This window comes from Hakea prostrata, chromosome 8 (assembly GCF_041222555.1).
Source record: "Hakea prostrata isolate BN-2017 chromosome 8, UWA_Hpros_2, whole genome shotgun sequence".
Lineage (NCBI taxonomy): Eukaryota > Viridiplantae > Streptophyta > Magnoliopsida > Proteales > Proteaceae > Hakea > Hakea prostrata.
In genome coordinates, this window is record NC_142607.1 from 24,455,401 (window position 1) to 24,479,667 (window position 24,267).

The 24,267-nt window shown below is 39.1% G+C and overlaps 1 protein-coding gene across 2 annotated transcripts in view; it reads left to right on the forward strand.

Annotated features, from left to right (window-relative positions):
• Nucleotides 1–24,267, forward strand: part of NUDX19 (nudix hydrolase homolog 19) — a 68,509-nt gene that overhangs the window by 35,769 nt on the left and 8,473 nt on the right. Inside the window, exon 5 of one of the 2 annotated variants that reach the window (XM_089164572.1) lies at nt 13,154–13,246. The exons of the other annotated variant lie outside the window; for it this stretch is intronic. Coding sequence (XP_089020698.1) covers nt 13,154–13,246 — 93 coding nt within the window. The remainder of the gene's footprint in view (nt 1–13,153; nt 13,247–24,267) is intronic. 2 annotated transcript variants of the gene reach the window in all.

Here is a 24,267-nt window from a genome sequence, read left to right on the forward strand (position 1 = left end):
TATCCTCTTTATCATCTATATCTGTTCCTAAAAGTTGGCAGGAAGCCTATGCTGTTAAGAGATGGAAGGCAGCTATGGTAAAGGAAATGCAGGCAATTAAGAAAAATGATACTTGGGAGCTAGTTACACTTCCTCTAGGAAAAAAACATGTGGGTTGCAAATGGGTGTTTGTGGTTAAACAAAATATGGATAGATCAGTCAACAGGTTGAAGGCTAGACTAGTTGTAAAGGGGTTTACCCAAACCTATGGGATTGATTATCAGGAGACTTTTGCCCTTGTTGCAAAACTGAACACTGTTAGAGCTTTGTAGTCTGTAGCTGTGAACAAAGACTGGAACTTGCACCAACTAGACATAAAGAATGCCTTCTTACATGGGAAGTTAAAGGAAGAAGTCTGTATGGAAATCCCATATGGTTTTTCCGATGACAATACTGCAGGGAAAGTTTGTCGGTTAAAGATGTTAATTTATGAGTTAAAACAATCTCCTAGATTCTGGTTTGGATGCCTCCGAAAGGCAATGACTTCTATTGGGAACAAACAAAGCAATGCTGATTATACACTATTTTTTCTAAAGGTCAGGTACTAACATCACTCTTCTCATTGTTTATGTGGACAATATTGTCATAACAGGGAATGATGGTGAAGAAATTCAAAGTTAAAGGACTTTCTTGGAGAGAGTTTGAGATTAAAGATCTAGGAAGTTACAATATTTCTTAGGGGTTGAGGTTGCTCGATCAAAGAAGGGTATATTCATATCCCAAAGAAAGTATGTCCTAGATTTATTATCAGAAGTGGGAATGTTGGGGTGTAAAGCAGTTGATACCCTTATTGAAGCTGAAGCTAAACTTAAGGAAAAATAGGGAGAACCAGTGGACAAAGGAAGATACCAAAGGCTGGTAGGGAAACCTATTTACTTGTCTCACACCAGGCTAGACATTGCTTATGCCGTGGGGATAGTGAGCTAGTTCATGCATAATCCATATTTAGCTCATATGAAGGCTGTTACCAGGATATTGCAATATTTAAAGGGAACTCCTGGAAAAGGAATACTTTTGTCACCCACTGATAATCTAAGAATAGAAGCATACACTGATGCAGACTGGGCTGGATCTCTTGATAGGAAGTCAATTTCAGGTTACTGTACATTTGTTGGAGGTAATCTAGTTATCTGGAGGAGTAAGAAACAGAATGTGGTAGCATTATCCAGTACCGAAGCTGAATATAAAGCTATGGTTCGTGGAGTTTGTGAGCTACTATGGTTGAAAGGCTTGCTAGAAGATATTGGAGTCCAAGTTCCAAACCCTATGATATTATATTGTGACAACAAGCTGCTATTAGTATTGCTAATAATCGTGTGCAACATGATTGAACTACGCACATCGAAATTGACAGGTTTTTTGTCAAAGGAAAGATGGAACAAGGGCTCATCTGCATGCCTTTTGTGAGGTCTAGAGAGCAAGTGCCATATATTTTCACAAAGGGTTTGAAGGAAGGAGATTTCCTTCCTATTGTGGGCAAGTTGGGCATGACTAATATCTATGCCTCAACTTGAGGGGGAGTGTTGGTTGTCGTCTACTAGGAGTCCAACTCTACCAGAGTTTTTGTTCATGTAAATTTCTGTTTCTTGTTACCCAATTAAGGGTATTTGTGTAATAATGTTCTTTTCACTTTATTATAAATAGAGGGCTTGAGATCACACTGATTAATGGAGCCATTCTATCAACATTGTATTTCTCAACAGGGGCCAGTCGATTGGCCTGGGAAGATCAGCCGCCACCTTTCCCCCTTGCAATTTGGATTCCAATTCTTAGTGTTTTCTTATCCCAAACAGACTTCCAACAATGTTTCCTCTAGCCAACTACTTCAATTTGTAGCTTCTAGGTGTGAATACCATCCTAGTTGCATAGCGATCTACAGGTATACTTGACTAGAATATTTAACAATTTACATTTAACTTGGGAGTTTGGCTGAAACCACCATCGTTGCAGTAGTTAGGTCTTATAGGCTTCTTTTTGCATTGCTTTCTAGACTTAAAGTCCTTTATTTCATAAGTACTCAAGTTCCAATTCTAACCCTAACTTGTCCTAGTTTTCTTGTGAACCTGATTATAATGCAGTTAGCAAAATATTTAAACATGTCATATTACCTATTATTCGGTCTCTATGATGTGCATCCCTTGGAAATGCACAATCCATCTTCCCAATCCTGTCATGTGTGCTCGAGTTCATGTCCTACATCATAGCATTGGGTTAGGGTTCTAGTTGGGTATTACATCTTCTCCTTATAAAAATTTAGTCTCGAAGTTTGATACTTGGGAGTTCAGATAGGAGTACCTCTCTTCCATTCGATCCTCTCACTTCCATTAAGCCTCTTCAGAGGTGTGTTTCCTCCATTTAACCTTCATGTAGGAGACTATCCAGTTCTATGGATGATAGTCTTCTCGTCTAGGATCCCTCACCCATAGAAGAAAATTCGACCGAAATTGTCGAAATTCGGTCAAAATGTCTGCATTTTTAAAAAACGAAACGAAATTCCAATTATTTCGGAAGTATCAAATTTCGGTCGAAATTTCGGAGATTTCGACCATTTCGGAGGTCTCAATTGAAATTTCAACCATTTTCACCGAAATTTCGACCATTTCAACATTCTAACTTGTTTTTCCTTAGTTTTTGTTGATTTCTATCCCATTTTCACCTAATTTCCATGACTTCTTTACCTTCAAACACCTCTTTTGCTCATTTTTTTGCCTCCAAACACCTCCTAAGCCACAACAGCTACAAAGGAAACTCTGGCAACAATAGAATGTGAAGCATGAGCCATACCCAACAATTCCAAACTTCCCCTTTTTTTATTTTTGTTTTGTTCATGCCTTAAATGATCTTGTATTGTCTTGAAATTAATATATGTTTAACCTAGGACTATGATCTATGATTGTGTTTTGTTAAACTTATCTTTTTATTATTTGCTACCATTTTTTCATTTTCTAATTTTAATAATTATTTTCTTAATTATGTATTTTTATTTTATGTATATATGATATATAGGCTTCAACTTAATAATATATGTGTGACACCATCACTTGATTTAGTCAGTCATTTATTTTGTAGACGTGTTGTATATGTAGTCATTCTACCAAACAATTCATGTATGTTGATGATTCTATGCTTGTATGCAATACAGTTTGCACTTGTTGGAACCAGTCATTTGTTAGTATACCTGAATGATAATTTTTTAATGTTTTTTTTTTTTTTTGGCAAAATACTAGTTTTTATTATGTTTGAAATAGGTAGTATGCAAGAATCCAAATCATTTTGAGTCCATATCAGGCCCAAAATTGAAGTTCCAATTTCCAAAAAAAAGTGTTCAGTTTTGACCGAAATTTCGACCAAAACATCGAAATTTCGGCCTTTTGTGAGGTCGAAATTCCTGTTTTGGTCGAATTTTCTTCCTTGCCCTCACCTTCGGAACCCCAAAAACAGCCCCACAGTCTTGCGCAACCAAGAAAAGAATGAGAAAAGAGAAAGAAAAGAAAAGAAGGAAGAAAGGTTGACCAAGATACTTCCCCCACCCTTGCCTCAAGCTTTTCCTAGCCCCATTTCCTAAATTTTGAACCCTATCCCACCCTGTTCCAATTTGTTAAAACCCCAACTGTTTTTCCTTCTCAATCCATCTAGGCTTTTTTAACCCACTTCTTCCCTAAACCATTAGACAACTCAAAATCAACCTAACTAGAGAATACCATGACCCATAAAACCCTCCCTCCCATTCCCAAAACCCTAAAAGTGTTCCTGAGTGTGGTATTATACCATATGAATCCCATCCTCCTTGGTTAAAAGCTTTGAATCTCCACTGGAAGTAGACACTGATGATGAATATGATGAGTAAAACATGGACCCAGACCCACAGCTGAATGTGATGTCTAAAATCCTAGTGATAGAATGGTGTAGGACAGCCCTAGAGACTAGGGTATTCTACAAGGAACAGGATCCTAAATCATGAGGGGAGGGTTGGCACAGCACATATCTGAACTCACACTTAGAGATCAATAATGGAATTAAAATTCAGCAAGTAAGATTATAAGTAATATGCAAATACCAAAGACTTAGGAAAACAATTGAGAGTCCTTTCTAGATCAATCCACACTACTAGGCAAGGAGGGGTGGGGCATTAAATTCAATGAATTAAAAATTTCAGCAACAAGTGATATGCTTTATTAATCCAATGAGGTTCAAGATACATAAACAATATTAATCTCATCCAAACGAGGACTAATCCTATCCCAAAACACCAATAAGACTAAAACAATAAATCCAAAATATGTATCCAGCAATTAAGTATGAATGGCAGCACTAACAGTAGAAGAAACAGAACTGCAATAGGTAGAAATTAAAGAAAAACAGAAATCAAAGGGAAAGAGAGGGAAGGAGAACTAGCAGCAAAGCAAGAGTCTAAGATGAAACGACAGCAATAGGCAGCAAGGCAGTATAGCAGGTATTATGCTAGAACAGACAGTGATATGATGCAGCATAACATATGGAAGAACAGCAGAAAGACAAGTAAGAAACAAGGGAAGAAAAATTTCTGCAGAAACACAGAACAGCTGTGGGATATAGGGAAGAAGAAAAAAAAAAAATCAGGAAAGAAAATATGACTTCTTTAGAGAAAATGACAGTAGATATTTGTAGAGGAAAGAGGAGCATTTTTGTGGTGCGAAATAAGGGTAAAAGGAGGGAAGAAAGCTTAGCTGGAGAGGGGGGAAGAAGCTGGTTCTGCCAGGGGTGAAGAGAGTAGCAGCAGGAGTCGTCTCTTCCTTTTCTTTCTAATTCTTTTATAAATCTTGCCCCTTCTTTGGTGGTTACACATTTAAAGAAAAAAATAAAAAAGGAGCTTTCAAAAATACCCCCAATAACAAAAGGAAATAAGATAAAATTTGATAACTCCTAGTAGTGGAAAGAAAACCCTAAACTATCCTTACAAAATAACTAAAAAAATACTAATACTAATATACAAAAACGTGGTCAGGACAAAGGTCTTAAGGGTCCTAATGACTCTCTAGTAGCCGAATCAGATGGAAAGGTTCCGTCGCCTCTGCCTCTGGTAGTGATGACACATTGTACTTTGGTTACTTTATAAAAGTAGGCCATGTCATGGTACGCTTATACTTCGCCAGGAACTTTGTCATTGGCCTTCTATAGGTGGCCTCGTCAACATAAGCTAAATTCCAACCTAGGCAATGTGTCCTCAGGCCGTAGGCTCAAACCTGATGATGAGGACTGAACTGGCATAACTGGGTGTGATGGTCTTAATGGATAGCCCAAGATGAGGACTATAACCATGGAACAAGTGGCAAACAAGGTTGAGAAAGACAAAAGGGTGATGATTTTTGAGTCAATGAGGTGAAAAGAGGCAAGAATGGCAAAAAATTGGGGAAATCTTAGAGTTTCAATTAGAGGCACCTGTGAGTTTTGCAAAGTTTCACAGAACTCGACTGAGTTTTGTAACTTTTTTTAGTAGGGTTTTAACAGCTTTTGATTGAAACCTATCTCAGTCGAATTTTCAACCATCTCCTTTAAAACCAAGGAAACAATTTTCTCCCCTCGTTTTGTCTCAACTGGGCAAAAAACCGAAATTCTGGTCAAACTTTTAGTGGTTTTGACTGAAATTTGGACTATGTTTCTAGGTACCTTGTACTAATAAGCTTACATTCCCACTCCAAAGAAATTTGGTGTGATGCTGTCCCCAAGGAGCTAATAGACATCATCCATAGGAGAACTTCGTTGGATGACAACAATGTCACCGTCACTAGTAGGGAGAACAAGTATGTGTTTGAACACAAAAGGTAGATGATTTTCTTTTTACCACTCAACCTTCCAGAGGAAGCTACGAAGAAGCACACCCTCAACAAAACTAGAAGAATGTAAGCCAAGACCAGTAGCTCATAGTGGTTCCACCTCAAGAAATGAAAGGGAATGCCATTCATGACTTCAGAAGCATTAAGTCAGGACAAAGGAATTCCACTTTTTCATTGGGGATGAATGTTTTTAAGAAATGGAGAGCTGATGTAACTAGAAAGGCCAACCCCAGAGAACCACCCATTAGCAAAAACAAGGCCTAGGGTTGTTGCCCACACCATACAACCCAAGGAGGAAGAGGAAGCCAAACTTGGGTAGGGTATTTTGGTCATTTTAGGTCCCCTAGTCAAAGAAATCTAACCTAGTTTCACTTAGAGTCCTATCAAGAGTTTAGATCTACTTTTTTTTTTTTGAATTTGGTTGAGGATAGGACAAGTTATTGAAGAGTCTCAGTTAGGTTTAGAGTCCCAATTAGAAAGGGATTCATGCAGTTTCAGCCCACTTCTTACAAGGGGTCCATATCTACTCTATTCACAATTTGGATCATCCTAAGAGGCTAAGAAGAGTTATGAGAGAGTCCTTGTTTGCGTGTGAGTCTCAAGACTAGTTAGAGTCCAAGTTTTTTTTTTTGGTACAAAGGCGCTTTTTATATATAGGGATAGGGATATTACATATGCCGCCGGTAAGAGTTGAACCCATGACCTCTCCACTGAGAAGCAGGTTCCTAACCATCCTACTACTCCTCCATTGGCAGTTAGAGTCCAAGTTTGTGCAACATTCTTATGTTGAGTCCTAATGTGATTACACACATGTAAGGCTGTAAATAAAGGCTATCTAGCTTGTAAAAGATTGATTTGATGAATAATAAAATTTGAGTTTTGAAGGTGCAAGGATTAGGGGGACTTGTAGCTGCTGTTGTAGGAGATATTCTGCAGATTTTGAAGTTTTTCAAATCCCCATTATCATCATCAAGTAAGTACGAAAAACCCCACCCAGCTCCTACCTTCTTCTTCTTCTTCTTTTCCCACTCACAGCCTTCTAAATCCCTTCCCCCTTTTCCTGTGCCAAAAACCCCCATGCCCACCCTAATAATTCAAATACAGCATCCTGTAACCTTCCCCTCCCCTATTCCCTTCATTCCCCATCACCCATTCTTCATCACAGCCCCACTCTATTCTGTCTTCTTCTTTTCTTCTATTCTCTTGCGACAGCTTAGGATTTCCAGAATTTTAAAACAAGGATTTTCCCAAACCCTAAAATCCTGCATCTCCTACTTCCCTTACCCAATAGCAACCCCCTTTAGGAATCAAACTCCCCCCCCTCTCCCCTGATCTTCAACCCCAATTACAGCCCCTCCGTTCTCCCAAAACCCTAATAAAGCCTAACTTCATATTCTTCAGTCAAACCCCCGAAATCCTAACCCTACTTTCATTCATAAACTTCAAACCCTTCTTTCAAACCCTAATTCCTTTAAAGATTACATTCACCAACCTTCGGCGATAACCCTAGCCCTAGCCATCCCCCCTAGAAACCCTAATTCCTATCAAACCTCAACTTTCAATACCTTGAACTTAAAACGCTCAAATTTGAATTTACATTGCAGCAAGGTTCAGACTTGAATTCCATTAAATCCTATACCTCTAAGCCATACCTAAATCTTATTGGCCCTATTACCCTAAATTAAATCAGCCTCTACACCATAACTGCAAGGTATTCAAGCTCTAGTTTTAGTGCTGGTATAATTGAGTAAGATCCTAAGTGTGAACCTTAGATTGAGGGCTTACATCAATTACTAAACCCTATATTTTGGGTTTACATCACATAAGTAAAGAAAATGAGATGTAAGATATTCAAATACCACATATAAATATAGCATGCACTGCTTTGTCGCCTAATCGCCTAAACAGAGCCCCAACCGCTTTGGTCGCCTTACCACCTTGACAACCATGTATAGCATGCACACAATGCGTCTTGCCTAGCATCTTCCTACTTAGTCATTGCCTCTCCACCATTGCCCTTGTATCCTTGATCCTCCTGCCCCACAGAGGCCCCCATACCTATCTCCTTATGTTAAAAGAGAAAATATCCATTGGGTGAGTTCCACTTGTGAGGGGAAACACACAAAAGATATGATGAATGAATAATTACGATTTTGTATGCTAACATATACAATATTAACATATGCATGTGTGTTAACTACTAATCACACATACAATGTTGGAAACCAACCTCTCATAGATTTGGCCATTACTTTAGGACTAGCCCCCTCTTAGTAACTCCACTTGGTAGAATTTTTGGAGATGACACCCAGGTGGAATCGGAAAAGTACCAAGTTTTGACTGAAATGGTCAAAACATGTGGAAACCTGTGAGAATTCACAGGTTTTGATAGCTTCTGCTGGGTTTCAACCATTGAGTTTTAACCTCCAAACCCTTTTTTGGCTAGATTCTGTGATTTCAAACTTTGTTTCACACTTAAGCAATAACTCATTTGTCAAAACTTGTCGAAACTTGAGAGAAAATGCTGAAAATTTGTTGAAACTTGTTGAAACTCGGGAGAAAAGTTCCAAGTTTTGATTGAAATTTGGGTCGAAACCACCATATCTCAGTTTCTTTGGCTGGTCGAAAACCAGCCTCGAAACCAAAATTGCAATCCCTGCTTGCTGTTCAATGTGCAATGTTGTTGAGATGTGTCTCTCACGGATTTGAGCTTCCCTTTGGAATCCCAAAATCAATAGGGTAAGTGTTCTCTCCCTCACACTCTCCCTTCAACCACCATGGGTTATCCAACTCTTTTGCTTTGGTTGTGTAAGGCCTTGACATGGGGATATACCTAGCCATGCAATGGTCATCTTCTTATGATGCTTCTCTAACTATGACACTAGCCCAAACGCATTTGGCCTTCACTTTTGGCTAGCACACACAGCAACCCTATTGGATACCTTGGGGCCCCCCTCAGGTATTTGGCCTTTGCTGTGGAAAGCCCCTTGGTAAACTAATGAAAGTATGCTAGTGTCACCTTGTGGCCCCTCAAGGATTCAGCCATTGCTTTTGGAAACCCACAAGTAACACTGCACTCGTCACCTCTCATCCCTTTGTCACTCTTCACCTCACATCTCTCTATCATTCATCACCTCACATCACTCAATTCACTTATCACCTTGGTTCACTCATAGCAAGCATAAAATAGAACCCACACCATGGGTTGTACAAAACCATCCTTTTGGTAGGGCTGTAGCATATCTAGGTTTTACCTAACCATGCATTGTATACGCTGTCATGCATTTACATATTGGAACCCATACATGCTCGTGTATTCATGCTCTTCAGATCTTATTTTATATAATCTTATTCATGTGCCATTTCCGAAATTAAATACAACTTGCTGAATTACCACCTAGACAGTATCAACATTCTCATATAACGATCATTCCTAAGATTTCATATTCACGCCCATCATCTTAATGTGCGCATGCACATAATAGTGGTAAGTTCATGGTATTCAATCATATAGTTCTCAGATGAAAATAAAAAATATGGTTTCATAAGAAAGCACAACCATAGAGCCTAGCACAAAATCTCTCACCTTGGTTTCAAAGAGAATTCGCTTGATTTGGTGTAAGACCTCCTGTGTGACCTTCCCAAACTAGCGTCTCTGTCCATAGACCTGATTTACAGGTATCAGCATACATGTTGAAACCTCTCCTAAGGTCCTATGCCTCATTCTGTCTTGACAGCAGGGGCCTGTCAATCAGCCTAGGTAGAGCTGGTCCCTCAGTGATTGACCTGCGCCGGTCGATCTGCAATTGACCATCCCTAGTCAACTGCTACTTTCCTCCCTTCCAAGGTGGATTCCTATTCTTAAGGTTTTTATTTTTTATTTTTATCCTAGACTTCTGTTAAGGACCCACATCTCAAATACAGAAATAAACAAGATTCTATTACTGAAATAACAAGGAACAAACACAAATAATGATAACACTGGTTTTGATAGTGCCAGTCACCCCCTACACCTTGCAGTCCCCTCAGCCAAAGGCTGCCCAAGTCCTTACGCAAAATAACCATTCCCTGCCCTCAGTTATCTCCCCCCTTTTATACTCCACCAACCAGAAGTTGGTAGTGATAATCCTGTTCTCTCTCCTCTACATGGCATTCTCCAAGGGTCCTAACATTTTCACCCCCTTAAAATTCACCTTGTCCTTAAGGTGAAGGTAGATTAGAAGCTTGGTCTTCACATGCTTGCCACACAGCCATGCTAGTTCCGTGACCAATCCATACCCAATCATCTGGAAAAAAATGTAGCCTTAGCAGTGGCCAACTTGTGATTGAAACTAGGAACCGAGTGGTCTACTTTGTTGCATGCTTTCAGTTTAAGGTTTTCTGCCCATACTCCTTGGTGTTTTTTTGTGTTGTATGATTGTATCAGCTAAGTCCTTAACAGAAAATTCTATTGATAATGGGCGAGCATTGGGACTATTTTCTTCATGATAAAGTGAAGTAGACAATATCCCTTCTTGAGATGGCAATCTGACAATAGCATGAAGTTCCCTATTTCCAATCTGGCAGTAATTTCAATTTGTTGAACATCAGCTTGTTTACAGGCTTCGCTAGAGGGTCGGTACCAATTGTTGGCCATGGCCGATTGTGGAAATAATTGATGACTTGGATGATCAATGTGACCCCCCAAGCCTCTTATTTCTAATAATGTGAAATATACAATATTACCCAATTACCCTCATTGGGAAATAACCAACTAAATAATAATAAACTGAACCACAAATTATAGGTGGACCAACCCACAAACCAACCGAACCAACCAACTCTCCCCCTTAAGTTGAGGCATAGATGTTAGTCATGCCCAACTTGCTCAAAATAGGGAGAAAGTCTCCTTCCTTCAGTCCTTCGGTGAAGATGTCAGCCACTTGGTCTCCAGACCTCACAAAAGCATGCATATGAGACCTTGCTCCAACTTTGCCTTGACAAGAAATTTGTCTATCTTAGTAAGTTTGGTACAATCATGTTGTATTGATTATTGGCTATACTGATGGCAGCCTTGCTGTCACAATACATCATGGGGCTTGTAATAGGAAACCCAATACTTTCTAATAGACACTTCAACCATGGAGGCTCACATACTTCTCGAACTATGGATCTGTACTTTGCTTTTGTACTAGACAATGCCACATATTTTGCTTCTTACTTCTCCAGGTCACTAGATTGCCCCCAACAAATGTGCATATCCATTACACATTTCTGTCAGGGGAACTAGCTGAATCTGCATCTGTATATGCTTCCTTCCAAATTATATGTGGGTGATGAGTATTCCCTTTCTTGGTGTAGACTTCAAATATTGAAGTATTCTAGTAATTGCATTCATATGAGTTGAATATGGGTCATGCACAAACTAACTCACTAGGTTTACTAAAAAAGCAATGTCAAGCCTGGTGTGGGACAAATAAATCAATTTCCTAACCAGCCTTTGATTTCTCCCTTTATCCACTGGTATTCCCTCTTTCTCTTTGAGCTTAGTGCCTGCTTCAATCGGAGTATCATCTGCTTTATAAAATAATAAGATCAGAGTTAATCTAGCCCTAAAGCATACAAATCCTAGCTTGTAGAATTGTGCAATTACCTCTCTGTTAAAACAGAAAAATTTTCATTAAATTCCAGCCGTAGACCTAATCTGGCTTAATCCTGATCCCATCCTGATTAACATTTGACTACCCTAAACCTAACCCTGAGACTTGGGCTTCAAATTAGCCTGTCCGTGAGTTGTTTGGAGGATTATTTGCTGCTATCCTGTGAGATGTTGACCTAAACAGCAAGGTTTTAATCCTATTAGCGCTGGTTTTAATTGAGTGGATCTTAAAGATTGGCCTACACCCTAGGTTACATCAGTTTGACCAAGTTACTTTGATATTTTATCCCAAAGTGTAATGTTTCTATTTATACAACATCATGGATGACTAAGGAGGGAATTAGGTTATTGGATATTCATTTGTGTTTTGAGCTTTCGGAAGGGTGTTCCTTTATCCTCTGTAGGAAAGATTTATACCTTGGCATGGGACTCCGTTGTTATAAGTCTAAGACCTTAGAAACCTCTGTTTAGTGCCACTCCAGCTTACCAAGCAGCAACCTTGGAGATTCAGCCTAGGCAGGGAACTTCCATAAGGTCTGGGACCTTGGGTGGGATCGCACCTGCTATCAGGGATATCCTCCCCATGTATTTAAGGAAGAGGTCAATCAATTATTGAACATGATGTAAGAGAGGGTGGAATTATGACATACCTTGTATTTGACATTTCCACTTTTTTTTTTTCAACCATTAAGTGTTCTACTGATTGCTTTAGTTTGTAATCAACTTTAGAAGTTTACTCGACCACATAAGGGCCTGTTTGGTTACATGAATCCAGAGATTTGAAATCTCTGGATTCATGAATCTGAGAATTATACCCGTTTGGTTGTAAAAATCTCTAGATTCATGAAATCTAGAGATTCACCTTTTTACACTAAAAACGTGAATCTGTAGATTTATGGGTAAGGGGTGAAATCCAGAGATTTCAAAAAAATTATACATTTGCACATTCACAAAAATCACGTCGATCAATTAGTATTTTAGGATGAATCCATAGATTTCATTCCACAACCAAACATCTAATTTTATAAATTATAACTCCATAGATTTAAAATCTATAGATTTGAAATCTCTAGATATTTGAAATCTCCAGACTCATGTAACCAAACAGGCCCTAAGAAAATTATGCACTGAAATTTTATGGTTGTAAAAGAGACCAGGGATGTGGTTGTGGTGTCGTTGTTCAATCCCTTTCAACCATGTTCTGTTTGAGCTACTGTGGTTCTCTACCCGGATGTGCTTACTTCCTTTATTTCCTTTTTGCTTTCTGCGTTGTATAAGTAACTTAAGAGCTACTTTATTCTGGCTTACTGAATCTTTTTTGAGTATGCTTGAACAATCATTTATCTCATAAGTCAAAGGTAATAAGGTAGTCTTTGAAACCCTTTGGTTGTGAGGGGCTTGCACCCTGAAGCTACCAAACAAAGTTCTGCTTTTCTGTAACTATTTCAAGGTGTTGTGGAATAATGGGATCACATTGTAATATCTATATATCTTCATAAACTAGTTGGTGGATGTTTTTTCCCCTTTAATATTCTAATGTTAACTAATCACCCATGTACAGTACGCATTTCTTTCATTTTAATAGTTGTTTACACTTTTTGGTGTTTATAAAATGTCTTTATTTCTATTGATTTGTCTGATTTGCAATCTGCAACGCTCCAAGTTGGACCAAACAGCATGCCATGCCAGTTGATGGTTGGATTTTTTGCGTATGCCAAGTCGTTGAACATACAAGTGGACAAAGAGGAGTTAGAAGGTACACACCGATCAGTTGTTGCATAGTGTGAAGTTTTGTTTGGGTTTACATTCCTCTGCAACCACACCCCAAAAAAGAAGAAAGAAAAAAGAAGTTATGATCAACTTCATTTCTATTCATGCTATTTTACTATGCTATATATATTACACATAATAAACTATGCTTTGTTTGGAAGCAAAAATAACCTAGAGCTGATATTGGAGAGAAAAATGATGCAAAATTAACAATTATACAAAGCTTTAAATGATCCAGTTGTTTGTGACGTCCACAGCCAAGATGATCGTAGAGAGCTATGACTAATGAAAACTAGAGTCTAGTAAGTGTGTAAATACAAATTTCTCAAAGCCCTTATATACACAAAAATGATAGCAGGAGAGCATTATCAGATGCATAAAGTCATGTTTATTAATCCAAAATCAAGAAACCTCATATTTCTCTAACCAGCCATCCAAAACCTTAATAAGTTGGGGGGGGGTGCATTGCCTAACCCCCTGTAACCCTGCAGTCAATTTAAGCTTCACCCTGATCTGAGCCCAAAATAATAGAGAGATAACTTTAAAGATTATCCTGTCCCCCTCCCTCATTTCAAGAAACATCCCATCTGAGTAATATATATGTTACACCCCACCCAGCCGAATCTGGTCATACCGGATGCCCGTGAGGGTGATACACTGCAGGATCTAGGTTCAGTGACAATTCCATACAAATATATGATATAGCCATAATTGTCACGGCGACGAGGCGATGCGATGCGGTTTTAGCTAGTTGGGGTGATGAGTCGACGAGGCACTTTTGAGGCGGTCGAGGCGTTTTAAGTGAAATTTGTACTTTTTAGTGTACATCTTATACACTAATTCATTATAAACATATCTTATATATAATAAAAAAACCTAATATTAGCCATTTAGCCTACCTCAAGTCATCCAACATTCTACAAACCACACATAATAGGTCCTAAATAAATTTCAAGTATCATACTATCATTAACAAGAATCAAGATACAATAAAATGTAACTAAATAGTAAACACATAGATGTATGAGCAAAACAAATAAACATTAGACAACATACCTTCATTAAATGTCACCTCCACCAGCACCTCCTACAACTCCACGGCTCCACCTCCACCAGCACCTACAACTCCACCTCTTCTACATTGTTGAGCTGTAGCCAAATATCCTCACAAGTAAAAGAAGAAAATGAAACAAAACATATTATATCTAAATAGAAAGTTTTAAATATTTAAGCAAACAGTCCCACTTATATCTAAAATCTAAAGTCCAAATCCCAAATATACCAACACACCCATATCCAAAATTCCCAATAAAAATCCACAATCCATATCCAAAATTCCTAATAGAAAAGTATAAGTTAGCTAGTCATAATCATCATCAAGCAAATTGGTAGCAAGTGGGAGATCTTCTCGAACTTGTTGTTGCTCCAAAGAGGTAGACCTCAAACCAAAATCATCTGCAATGTTCTCATCATCATGCAAATCTTCCTCTTCTTCCATGTCTCCATCAAATTCAGAGTCATGTTCCTCAACCACCCTCTCCAAAGACTTGCGACGTGAGTAACATATATTAACTCCACCAGATGTTGATCCACTTGGTTGACATCTCCTCGGTCTATTCTGGCCCTCAAGTGATGAAGATGCCCCTATAGCTCTATCAACAGTGCTCTAAGTAAGATCACCCTCAGGATGGACTAAATCATTAGGCTGATTAACCATCCACTCAATGCTCCAGTCAAGCTCATCAAGGAGTAGTGGATCATAATTTCTACCCTTTAATCGCCTTTCATCGAACCTTTCTTGAAGACGGCAATTGTACTGAACAAAAGCTAGATCATGCAACCTTTCATGTTCCACCCTATTCCTCTTCTTGGTGTGAATCTGAATTCATAAGCAATTGAAAAGAATCCCAAGTCATTCTTCTAAATTTAAATTTAAAAGTGTTTTAAATACTTGAATCACTTAATACTTACAAACTCAAATGTGCTCCAATTCCGTTCACAACCAGAGGAAGAACAACAAAGGCCTAGTATCCTCCGTGCAATCTTTGTAAGCTCAAAAGCAATTCCTCCATGTGTATCCCACCATGTAACTATAGTATTAAAAAAAAAAAATTAACATAATAGGTAGAGTTACAAACCAAATAAGTATAACTAAAAATAAAATATACAAGTAAAAACTTACGAGGACTCATAGTTGTACGCTGTCTGATAGTCATAGCTGTGGAGAAAGGACCTCTACCTTCCTTGTAGTTACTTACCCAAGACAATATCTTATCTTGTTGATGTACATCAGGCACTAGTCTTCCAACAACTTCATTGAAAGAAGTTTGGAGAGAAGTGATCAACTCATAATCATCTACATCATCTAAGTTGTAGAACTTCCCAGGATTCAAAAAATTGGCTGCACCATATAGAGGTCTCTCCATCTGACACTCCCATCGCCTATCAATGATTTGTATGACTTTCTTCCAGAGTCGTTATTTGCCTCCAAAATTTTCCTTTATTCTTCTTTTAGCCTCTTGTATGGCTACAAACACTTCAGGCAATGCGGGTCTTTCATTAGCATCCACAATCCTCAATACAATCATAAGAGGTTGTGATGCTTTAATACAATCCTCCACACCATGCCAAAATGCTGTAGAAAAAGTTGTTTCAGCTACTTTTTTCCTTGCTTCTGTCTTGGACAAATTGGAATTTGTCCACTCCTCAGAAATGAATAAGTGCCTTAAATCATCCTTGTGTTTCAATAAGCTTTGCAATGTCAAGAATGAAGTGGCAAACCTAGTCACTGCAGCCCTCATAAGATCCCTGCCATTTGTCTTCTGTCTCAAGGCCTCCAGCAATCTTGTGTGCCTATAAATGAAAGTGGTAATTCTCTTCCCCTGAATTATCACTTTCTTATATTGTTTCAAATTTCCAATGTCCTCTAGCATCAAATCAAGACAATGGGCTGCACAATATAATCTAGTCCTCTTCTCCATTAATAATGCCCTTGTTGCTTTGTAATTTGAGGCATTATCAGTCACCACTTGAAGTACATGCTCTTCCCCAATTTCTTCAACTTTGCTATCCAATAACTGAAAGAGCATGTTTGCATCTTGCACCTGGCTAGATGCATCCACAGAACTAAGGAAGAATGTTCCCTCTGGACAATTGACAAGAAAATTGATGAGATGCCTACCCTTTTTGCCAGTCCACCCATCAGACATGAGTGTGCATCCATACTTCCTCTAATACTTTTCATAATTTTTCCTTATCTCCATTGTTCTTTCTTTTGCACTCTTCAACAAAGGCACCCTGACTTCATGGTAACTTGGGGGCTTATACACAAAACCATATTGTGCAATAGACTCGACCATCACCTCAAAGCTTTTAGCTTTAACTGCATTGAATGGAATGCCACACTGATACATCCAATCATCAATGTGGTTATCCACTCGCTTCTTTTCTTCATGAGATCTCATTCTATTCAAGATGGTTGTTTGAGTAGCACCCTTAGCCCTCCTTTCTTCAACAAGTTCTTCAGGAGTGCGTCTAACATGCATATCCATGGGACCCCTTACTGGTGCCTTATTAAGGGCACTTTTCAGTCTCTTTGATGCAGTTCTAGAGCTTGGTATCTTGGAGCACACCTCAACCTCAGACCCTACACTAGGTAATGTACTTCCTCCAGTAGAGGGCCTAGAGGTAAGAATAGGATGTTCTTCTCCAATTTGAATGTCTTCATACTCCTCATTATCCAAATCAGTAACAGCAGCCCTCTTTTTATTTTTCATCAACACTGCATTCATCTCTTGGGCAATTGCTGCAGTGGTCTTGGTGCACTTCACAACATCCCCATATCCACCCACTAGATGTTGCTTCAATCTTTTAATTCCTCCTTTATAGTTTTTGTTGCACAAACTGCATCTGACTGTATTCCTATCAGCAACATCTGGCCAATACCCATATTTTTGCACCCTGGGTCATTTGACTTGGCCTTTCTCTTTGGGTCTTTTGAGGGATCATAGGCTTCACCCCACTAGGAATAGGCTGACTAGAAGCAGCCGCCTGATTATCACTTGAGGGCCTTGAGGTCATTTTAAATAACTAGTAAATATCTACAATAAAAAACATGAAACATAGTTACATACACATATAACCAACCAAAATTAAAAACAATAATAAAGTTGATAATGATACTGTATAATTTGAATTTTGCACCATGCCACACGACCCACACCACAATAAAATTAAAAATCCTATGCATTCATCTAATCATCTCACTTCATGATAAATTGATAATCAAGCTTCTATTCCGAAAATATAAGATGAAGATGATGAAAAAAAAAAAAAAAAAAAAAAAAAAAAAACTAAAAAGGAGAAATGAGCAAACCCAAAAATACCCCACCTGATATTCACTAGCTATAGTTCTAATATCCAGAACAGTGCCTAACGTATATACACTTAAGCCCCATGCATTCACTTAAGTGCCCTTGAATTTTAAACTCTATAGTACCTTAATTAGCATTATATCAGTTTAAGGAGACTTTGGACATTTCCTTGTTGCATCCAACATAACATCCATCTAGTTAAATACCTTCTTCTAATTAATTGATCCTAGGTATCTTATTGTCAATGTTACAGTGTAAGAAAGCCTCCACTTACAGCAGCAACAGCTGAAGTTACCAAAGAAAAGAATAATCTCAACCCAGTTAAGTTAGTAGCAGAAGATTAATCTACATCACACCATAGTCCCTTAATAAACAAAATTTGACACCATGAGACCATAGATTGGGCTTAGTGTTTGGCATATAAAATTTTATTAGACTCCCCCACCCCTAGAAAATTTTTTTGCTTGTGAAAAATTCATGCTTGGGAACAAATCGCGGGAAAAAAAAAAAAAAGCAACACAGTGATAATACACCAAACAGTATATCAAGAATGCAACAACCACACCTGAAAAAGAAAAAAAAAAGGTTATAACAATTGCAGGAAAAAAAATTCGGTGACATACCGTCGCCTAAGATGGTGACCGCCGCCGCCGCAACTACGGTGGCTTTCGTATGAGCCTATGAGGGGGGGGGGGGAAGAAGCAGAAGTAAGAGAGTAGCATGAAAACTGCAGAAGTCGATCAATTAATTAAAATTTGGACTGAAAAAGAGAGTACAATACACTATTGGTGTCGCCTGAGATGTTTCGGGTTGTCGCCGACGTTGCTGGCTGTCACCGGTGATGTCTCTGACTGTCACCGGTGTCGCTGGCTGTCACTGGTGGCATCATTGATGCTCAGGGAGAGGAGTAGCAGAGGGCGAGAGTAGCAAAGAGGAAGAAGACTCCATAGTCCGTCACTGGCGTCACAAAGGGCATCGTCGACGCTGAGGGAGAGGGGTAGCAGAGAGGAAGAATTGAGAGACAACTATATTTCGTCACCGGTGTCACAAAGGGCGTCGTCGATGTCTCCAGTGGCGTCGTCGATGTCGCCGGTGGTGTCCCCGACGCTCAGGGAGAGGAGTAGCAGAGGGCAAGACCGTGAGAGCAGCAGAGACGAAGAATCAAGAGGGAATAAGAGTTAGGGATTTGGGTTGGGTTTCGTTCGATTTTCCCTTTTGTGTTTTTTTTATTGAATTAATGTTACAAAATGATCCCATGTTTCTCAAGCATCATTTATGTAACCATGCAGCCATTAGATGATTTCTAATTGAAATCTAGTTTCCAATTCAGTTTAGGCCTTTGATTTGGAATAACTAAAGTTGTGAATTTTTTAAAAGCCATAAGGCGGTCGCCTAGCAGTAAAATGCGTCCCAGGCATCGCCTCGGACGCTCAGGAGACTCCTTATACACTGAGGCGGCCGCCTTATGTGTTTTCTCTGAGGCGCCTCTCGCCACACACTCCCTCATACCGCCAGGATGCCAAGGCGTCGCCTAGACAACTATGGATATAGCATAATCAAAAGGACAAGAATAAATCAAGTTCAAATATCAAATTCTAAAATCTGAAATATCAATTACAATCATCCAAGTCTCAAATCCAAAAGTTATAACATCAGAGTTCAAAGAAAGAAAGAGCATTTTCTACAAAAAATATTCAAGAATATTGGTAAAAGATACCCTCGACTCTCTCAAAAGAAATCAAAGTGTAAATATAGAAAAGTGCCATAAATGACACAAGAGATTTCCTAAGTACGATGAGATCTCTACTAATAAAGGATGGCTTCATAGGAGCAGTCAAAGCACAAGCACGAAGCCTCATGCACTCCCACTTCTTCAATTGCTCCTTCCAAAAAGCCTCCCTATGACGAATACTCCATTTGAGAGGAGCCCTCATAACCTGAGAAATCTAAAGAACACATACATATAAAGGAATGAGTTCCACAGAACTCAGTGAGGTCAACTAACATTCATGTTTTGCATCAAATAGAAATTTCCACATCATATTCATAAGACAACAATGTAATTGAGGATATAAATAGGATGATGAATGATTATGATATGGTATTCCTAATTCTATCATGAAGTCTCTATGGTAGACATGCATTAAGTATATCACCAATCTCCTTTGGGTAGTCTCAGTCACTCTCCCTCAACAAGAGACGTCTATTGGGTTCTTCATGGTTATTGGGTAAACTCTGTCAAGACATGGTTGAGGTATAAGTCACCACTCCTCACATCAACGTTTTGTATGAGATTTGACACGTGTCAAGGATAACCCTAGTCCCAATGCAAAGTCATACGATCTCGTACTACATATGGTCCGGATATCTCCCCTTATGCCTAGTGCTCTTTTGGTTTGATACCTTCCCACTTATGAATGGTATCCTTAACAGGAGGCATCTGTTGGATCCCATTCCTTAACCTAATGAACATCCACATATAATGGTCAATATGGTCTCCATGTCCTCTCACGGGTTGGTCAACGGTCTTGAGCGCCCAAAAGCCCTTATCTATTATATGCAACCCTATCAAATTATGATGATAGTGAGCTTGCTTGACACACAAGACCTAGCCATTGACATCATGGGTTAACCGGCTTCAATACCCCTATTGTAAGGGTAGTAGCACTCATGGGGTTATCTAGCCCAACACTTATAGACACCTAACATTCATGTGCTTAGGTCTAGATGCATCCATATAAGGTCCCTAGGGTAATGGGCAAACCCACAACCCTAGTTGGTAAAATAAAATAAGAGAATCAAATCTCAACCAATATCATTCATTCTCATTTCACCAATATAAGATTCGAAAAGAAAGAATAATAATCATTCACATACTCTTACATTTCATTCTTGCAAAGTCACACACAATCACATAGTAATAGATATTAAAATAAAGCAAGATATCATCAATGATGTTTAAACAACGGTATGAAAATATATATGACATAATTAGTTTATTCCTCACCTTTCGATTTGATCTTTGTTCTTCAAAGTCACAAATTCGCTCACAAGTGTCGATGGTTAGACTCACACTAATCCTAATCATATAAGAGAAATAATAGACATCAATTAGAACTTAATTGGGCTTCAAAAGATATCCAAAAGCATCCCACATAATCCAATCTGTCATACGGTTTTCAAACCCATCGTTCTCAACCTACTTTTGGCGAAAAGTCATTATTTCACCACCGATTTGAAGTCGAATCGAAAAGAAACTTTGGGAATGTCTAACTAACAGTAATAAAGTCCTAAAGGTATCATCAATTTGACCCACCTCGTTTTCAATAAAAAAGCCCCAAATGTTGGCTCTCGCAAGTGTGCGCGGGTGTCTCTGAGAGTCAAAACGCGAAATCATTTGCAACGATTCGCACAAACCACTCACAAATTAACGAGAATCATAAATAAAACTATTTATAAGCATTCCTTACACCTAACATTCCTCAATACTGAAATCTAACGTTCAATGTGAAGAAACCCTGCAAACTTATGTTTAAAGAAGAGGGTTTGAAGGATTCTCACATTTTCCAATGATTCCGTGAGGATTTTGGTCTTGGCGGGCCTCCGTGTGGTTGGGAATCAAGCTTTACCTTGGTTTCTCCTCTCCAAGCTTCAGCCTCGCACTAGCATTATAAAATGCATATAGGAGTGAATAGGAGCTTAAAATAGGATTTTAAACAAAAATTCCCGATTTTGCCCCGATATTAGGGGGGTGGTCGGTCCAGTAGACTGGCCCTTGGTTCACCCACCAACCAAGGTCCGAATTTGGTGAATCTCTGATTGAATAAAAGGTCTTTTGAATATCTACATTTGGGTATATTTCCCTCGTCAATCACTCTCCATCATCTGTCTACGGGCGTGCCAAAATCGTCTTTTAACACCGTCGTGGTTGATCTTCTCTCTCCTCTTAAACCCTAGGAGAGAGGTTGAGTCCTCACAAGGTTCATCCACTAGTATTTGATCCACCTTCGAATCTTTGGGCTCAACTCGAATGACCCACAGTTGCCGCCGATTCGAGGCCTGGGTTCGCGATCCTAAAATCATGGGTTAATGGGTTAGAAATCCAGGGATTTCATATTCCTCCCCCCTTAAAAGAAATTTTGTCCTTGAAATTGATGTAATTGAGGTGCCAAAGAGGATAGGATACTTCGCTCACATTTCATCTTCCTTTTCCCATGAGGCTTCTTCAACTGTGTGATTCTTCGACCAAATCTTCACTAAAGGTATGGTTTGATTCCAGAGTTGCTTGTCCTTTCGGTCTAAAATTTCAGCACCTCTTCTTCATATGACAAATCCACACTCAATCCTTCGGGTTCTTGTGCAAATAGGTGTTTCGGGTTCTCTATGCATTGGCAAAGCATAGAAACTTGGAATACATCATGTACACCTGACAAGGATGTCGGAAGTGCTAACCGATACACAACCGGTCCAACTTTCTCTATAATTTCAAAAGGACTAATATAACTTGGACTGAGCTTCTCCTTAATGTTAAACCTCATCACACCTCTTATTGGTAAGACCTTAAAAACGCTCGTTCTCTTACGCAAAACTCAGGATCTACTCTTCTTTTGTCTGCATAAGATTTCTGCCTAGACTGAGCTATTTTGAGCCTCCCTAATTAAGTCAACTATTGCTCCATTGGCTTCTATCAACTCAAGGCCCAAAATTCTTTGCTCTCCATCTTCATCCCAATAGAGGGGAGTTCTACATGTCCGTCCATATAAAGCCTTGAACAGTGCCATGCCGATGGTAGACTGGTAGTGTTGTTGTAAGCGAACTCCACCAGTGCTAGGTGTTCATCCCAACTTCCACTCATGTCAACTACACAAGCATGAAGCATGTCCTCTAAGATTTGGATGGTTCTTTCAAACTGTCCATTCATTCGGGGATGATGGGCTATGCTCAAATTTAGTTGGGTCCCCAAAGCTTTTTGTAGACTCTTCCAAAAATCTTGATGTGAACCTTGGATCATGACTCGACACAATGCTCATTAGCACACCATGTAATCTCACCACATTATCCACATAAATTTGCCGATTTGTCCATGGTGAAGGTAATCTTCATAAGAATGAAGTGTGCCGACTTCATCAGTCTGTCAACTACTACCCACACTGTCATTTTCTTTGTTGGTTTGAGGCAAGCCCAAGACAAAGTCCATTGTAATGTCCTCCCACCTCCAACTTGGCATGTGGAGTGGTTGTAAAAGACTTGCAAATGGTTGTCGAACATCTTTTACCCTTTGGCAAGTTCCACACATGGCCACGAAGTCCTCAACATCATTCTTCAAACCGACCCACCAATAGTGCTCTTTCAAGTCTTTGTACATCTTGGTGCTATCGGGATGCATGGTGAAACAAGAGTGATGTGCCTCACCCAAGATCTCTTTTCTAAGATCTTCATTTTTCGGTACACACATCTTCCCATGTACATTAGAGCATTATCAGAAGATAAAGAAAAATCAATTACCTTTTAAGGACTTCTCTTGTTATAATGGATCTGAAGGCTGTAAGGTAATGATCCTGTCTCTTAGGGTAGGCCTTGTTGTCAAAGCGGCAAGGATCACATTGGAACCTTTCGGTACAATCTCTAACTCCAACTCCATGATGGAGTTTAACACAAAGGCTTGCTAAGTGCATTAATATCAATCACTTCTCGGGTGCTCTTCTTACTCAAAGCATCGGCCACTACAGTTGCTTTACCCAGATGGTACTGGATATCGTAAGCGTAGTCCTTTACTAGCTCCAACCACCAATGTTATCTTATATAAACTCCTTCTGGGTGAAGAAGTATTTCAAGCTTTTATGGTCAGTAAATATGGCTATCTTCTCTCCATAAAGGTAGTGAAGAAGTATTCAAGCTTTTATGGTCGGTAAATATGGCTATCTTCTCTCCATAAAGGTAGTGGTGCCATATTTTCAAGGCGAAGACCACCGCTGCCAACTCAAGGTCATGAGTGGGATAGTTGTGTTCATACTCCTTGAGTTTCTGTGATCCATAAGCTACCACTTTCCCATATTGCATTAATACACAACGAAGACCGATCTTTGATGCATTAGTGTAAACCGTCATTCCTCCAGAATTATCGGGTATAGTCAAAACTAGTGCATTGGTCAACCTCTTCTTCAACTCTTAGAAGTTCCTTTCAAATGACTCACTCCACACGAACCTCACCTTTTCTTGTCAACTTTGTCATTGGGGTGGATAACCTAGAGAAGTTCTCAATGAATCTCCTATAGTATTCCCCTAGTCCCAAGAAACTTCTAATTTCAATAACCAACTTGGGTTGATCCCAATCTGCCACCACCTTAACTTTATCTGGGTCCACTTTGATTCCGTCAGTAAACACAACATGACCTAAGAATACCACTTGTGAAAGCCAAAACTCACACTTCGAAAACTTCGCTAATAACTTATTTTCTCTCAACCTTTGCAAAGCAAACCTTAAGTGTTTGGTATGCTCCTTTTCATCCTTAGAATAAATCAAGATGTCATCAATAAAAACTATTATAAATTTATCTAAGACATCATGAAATATCCTATTCATCAAGTCCATTAAAGCGGCTGGTGCATTAGTAAGACCGAATGGCATCACCTT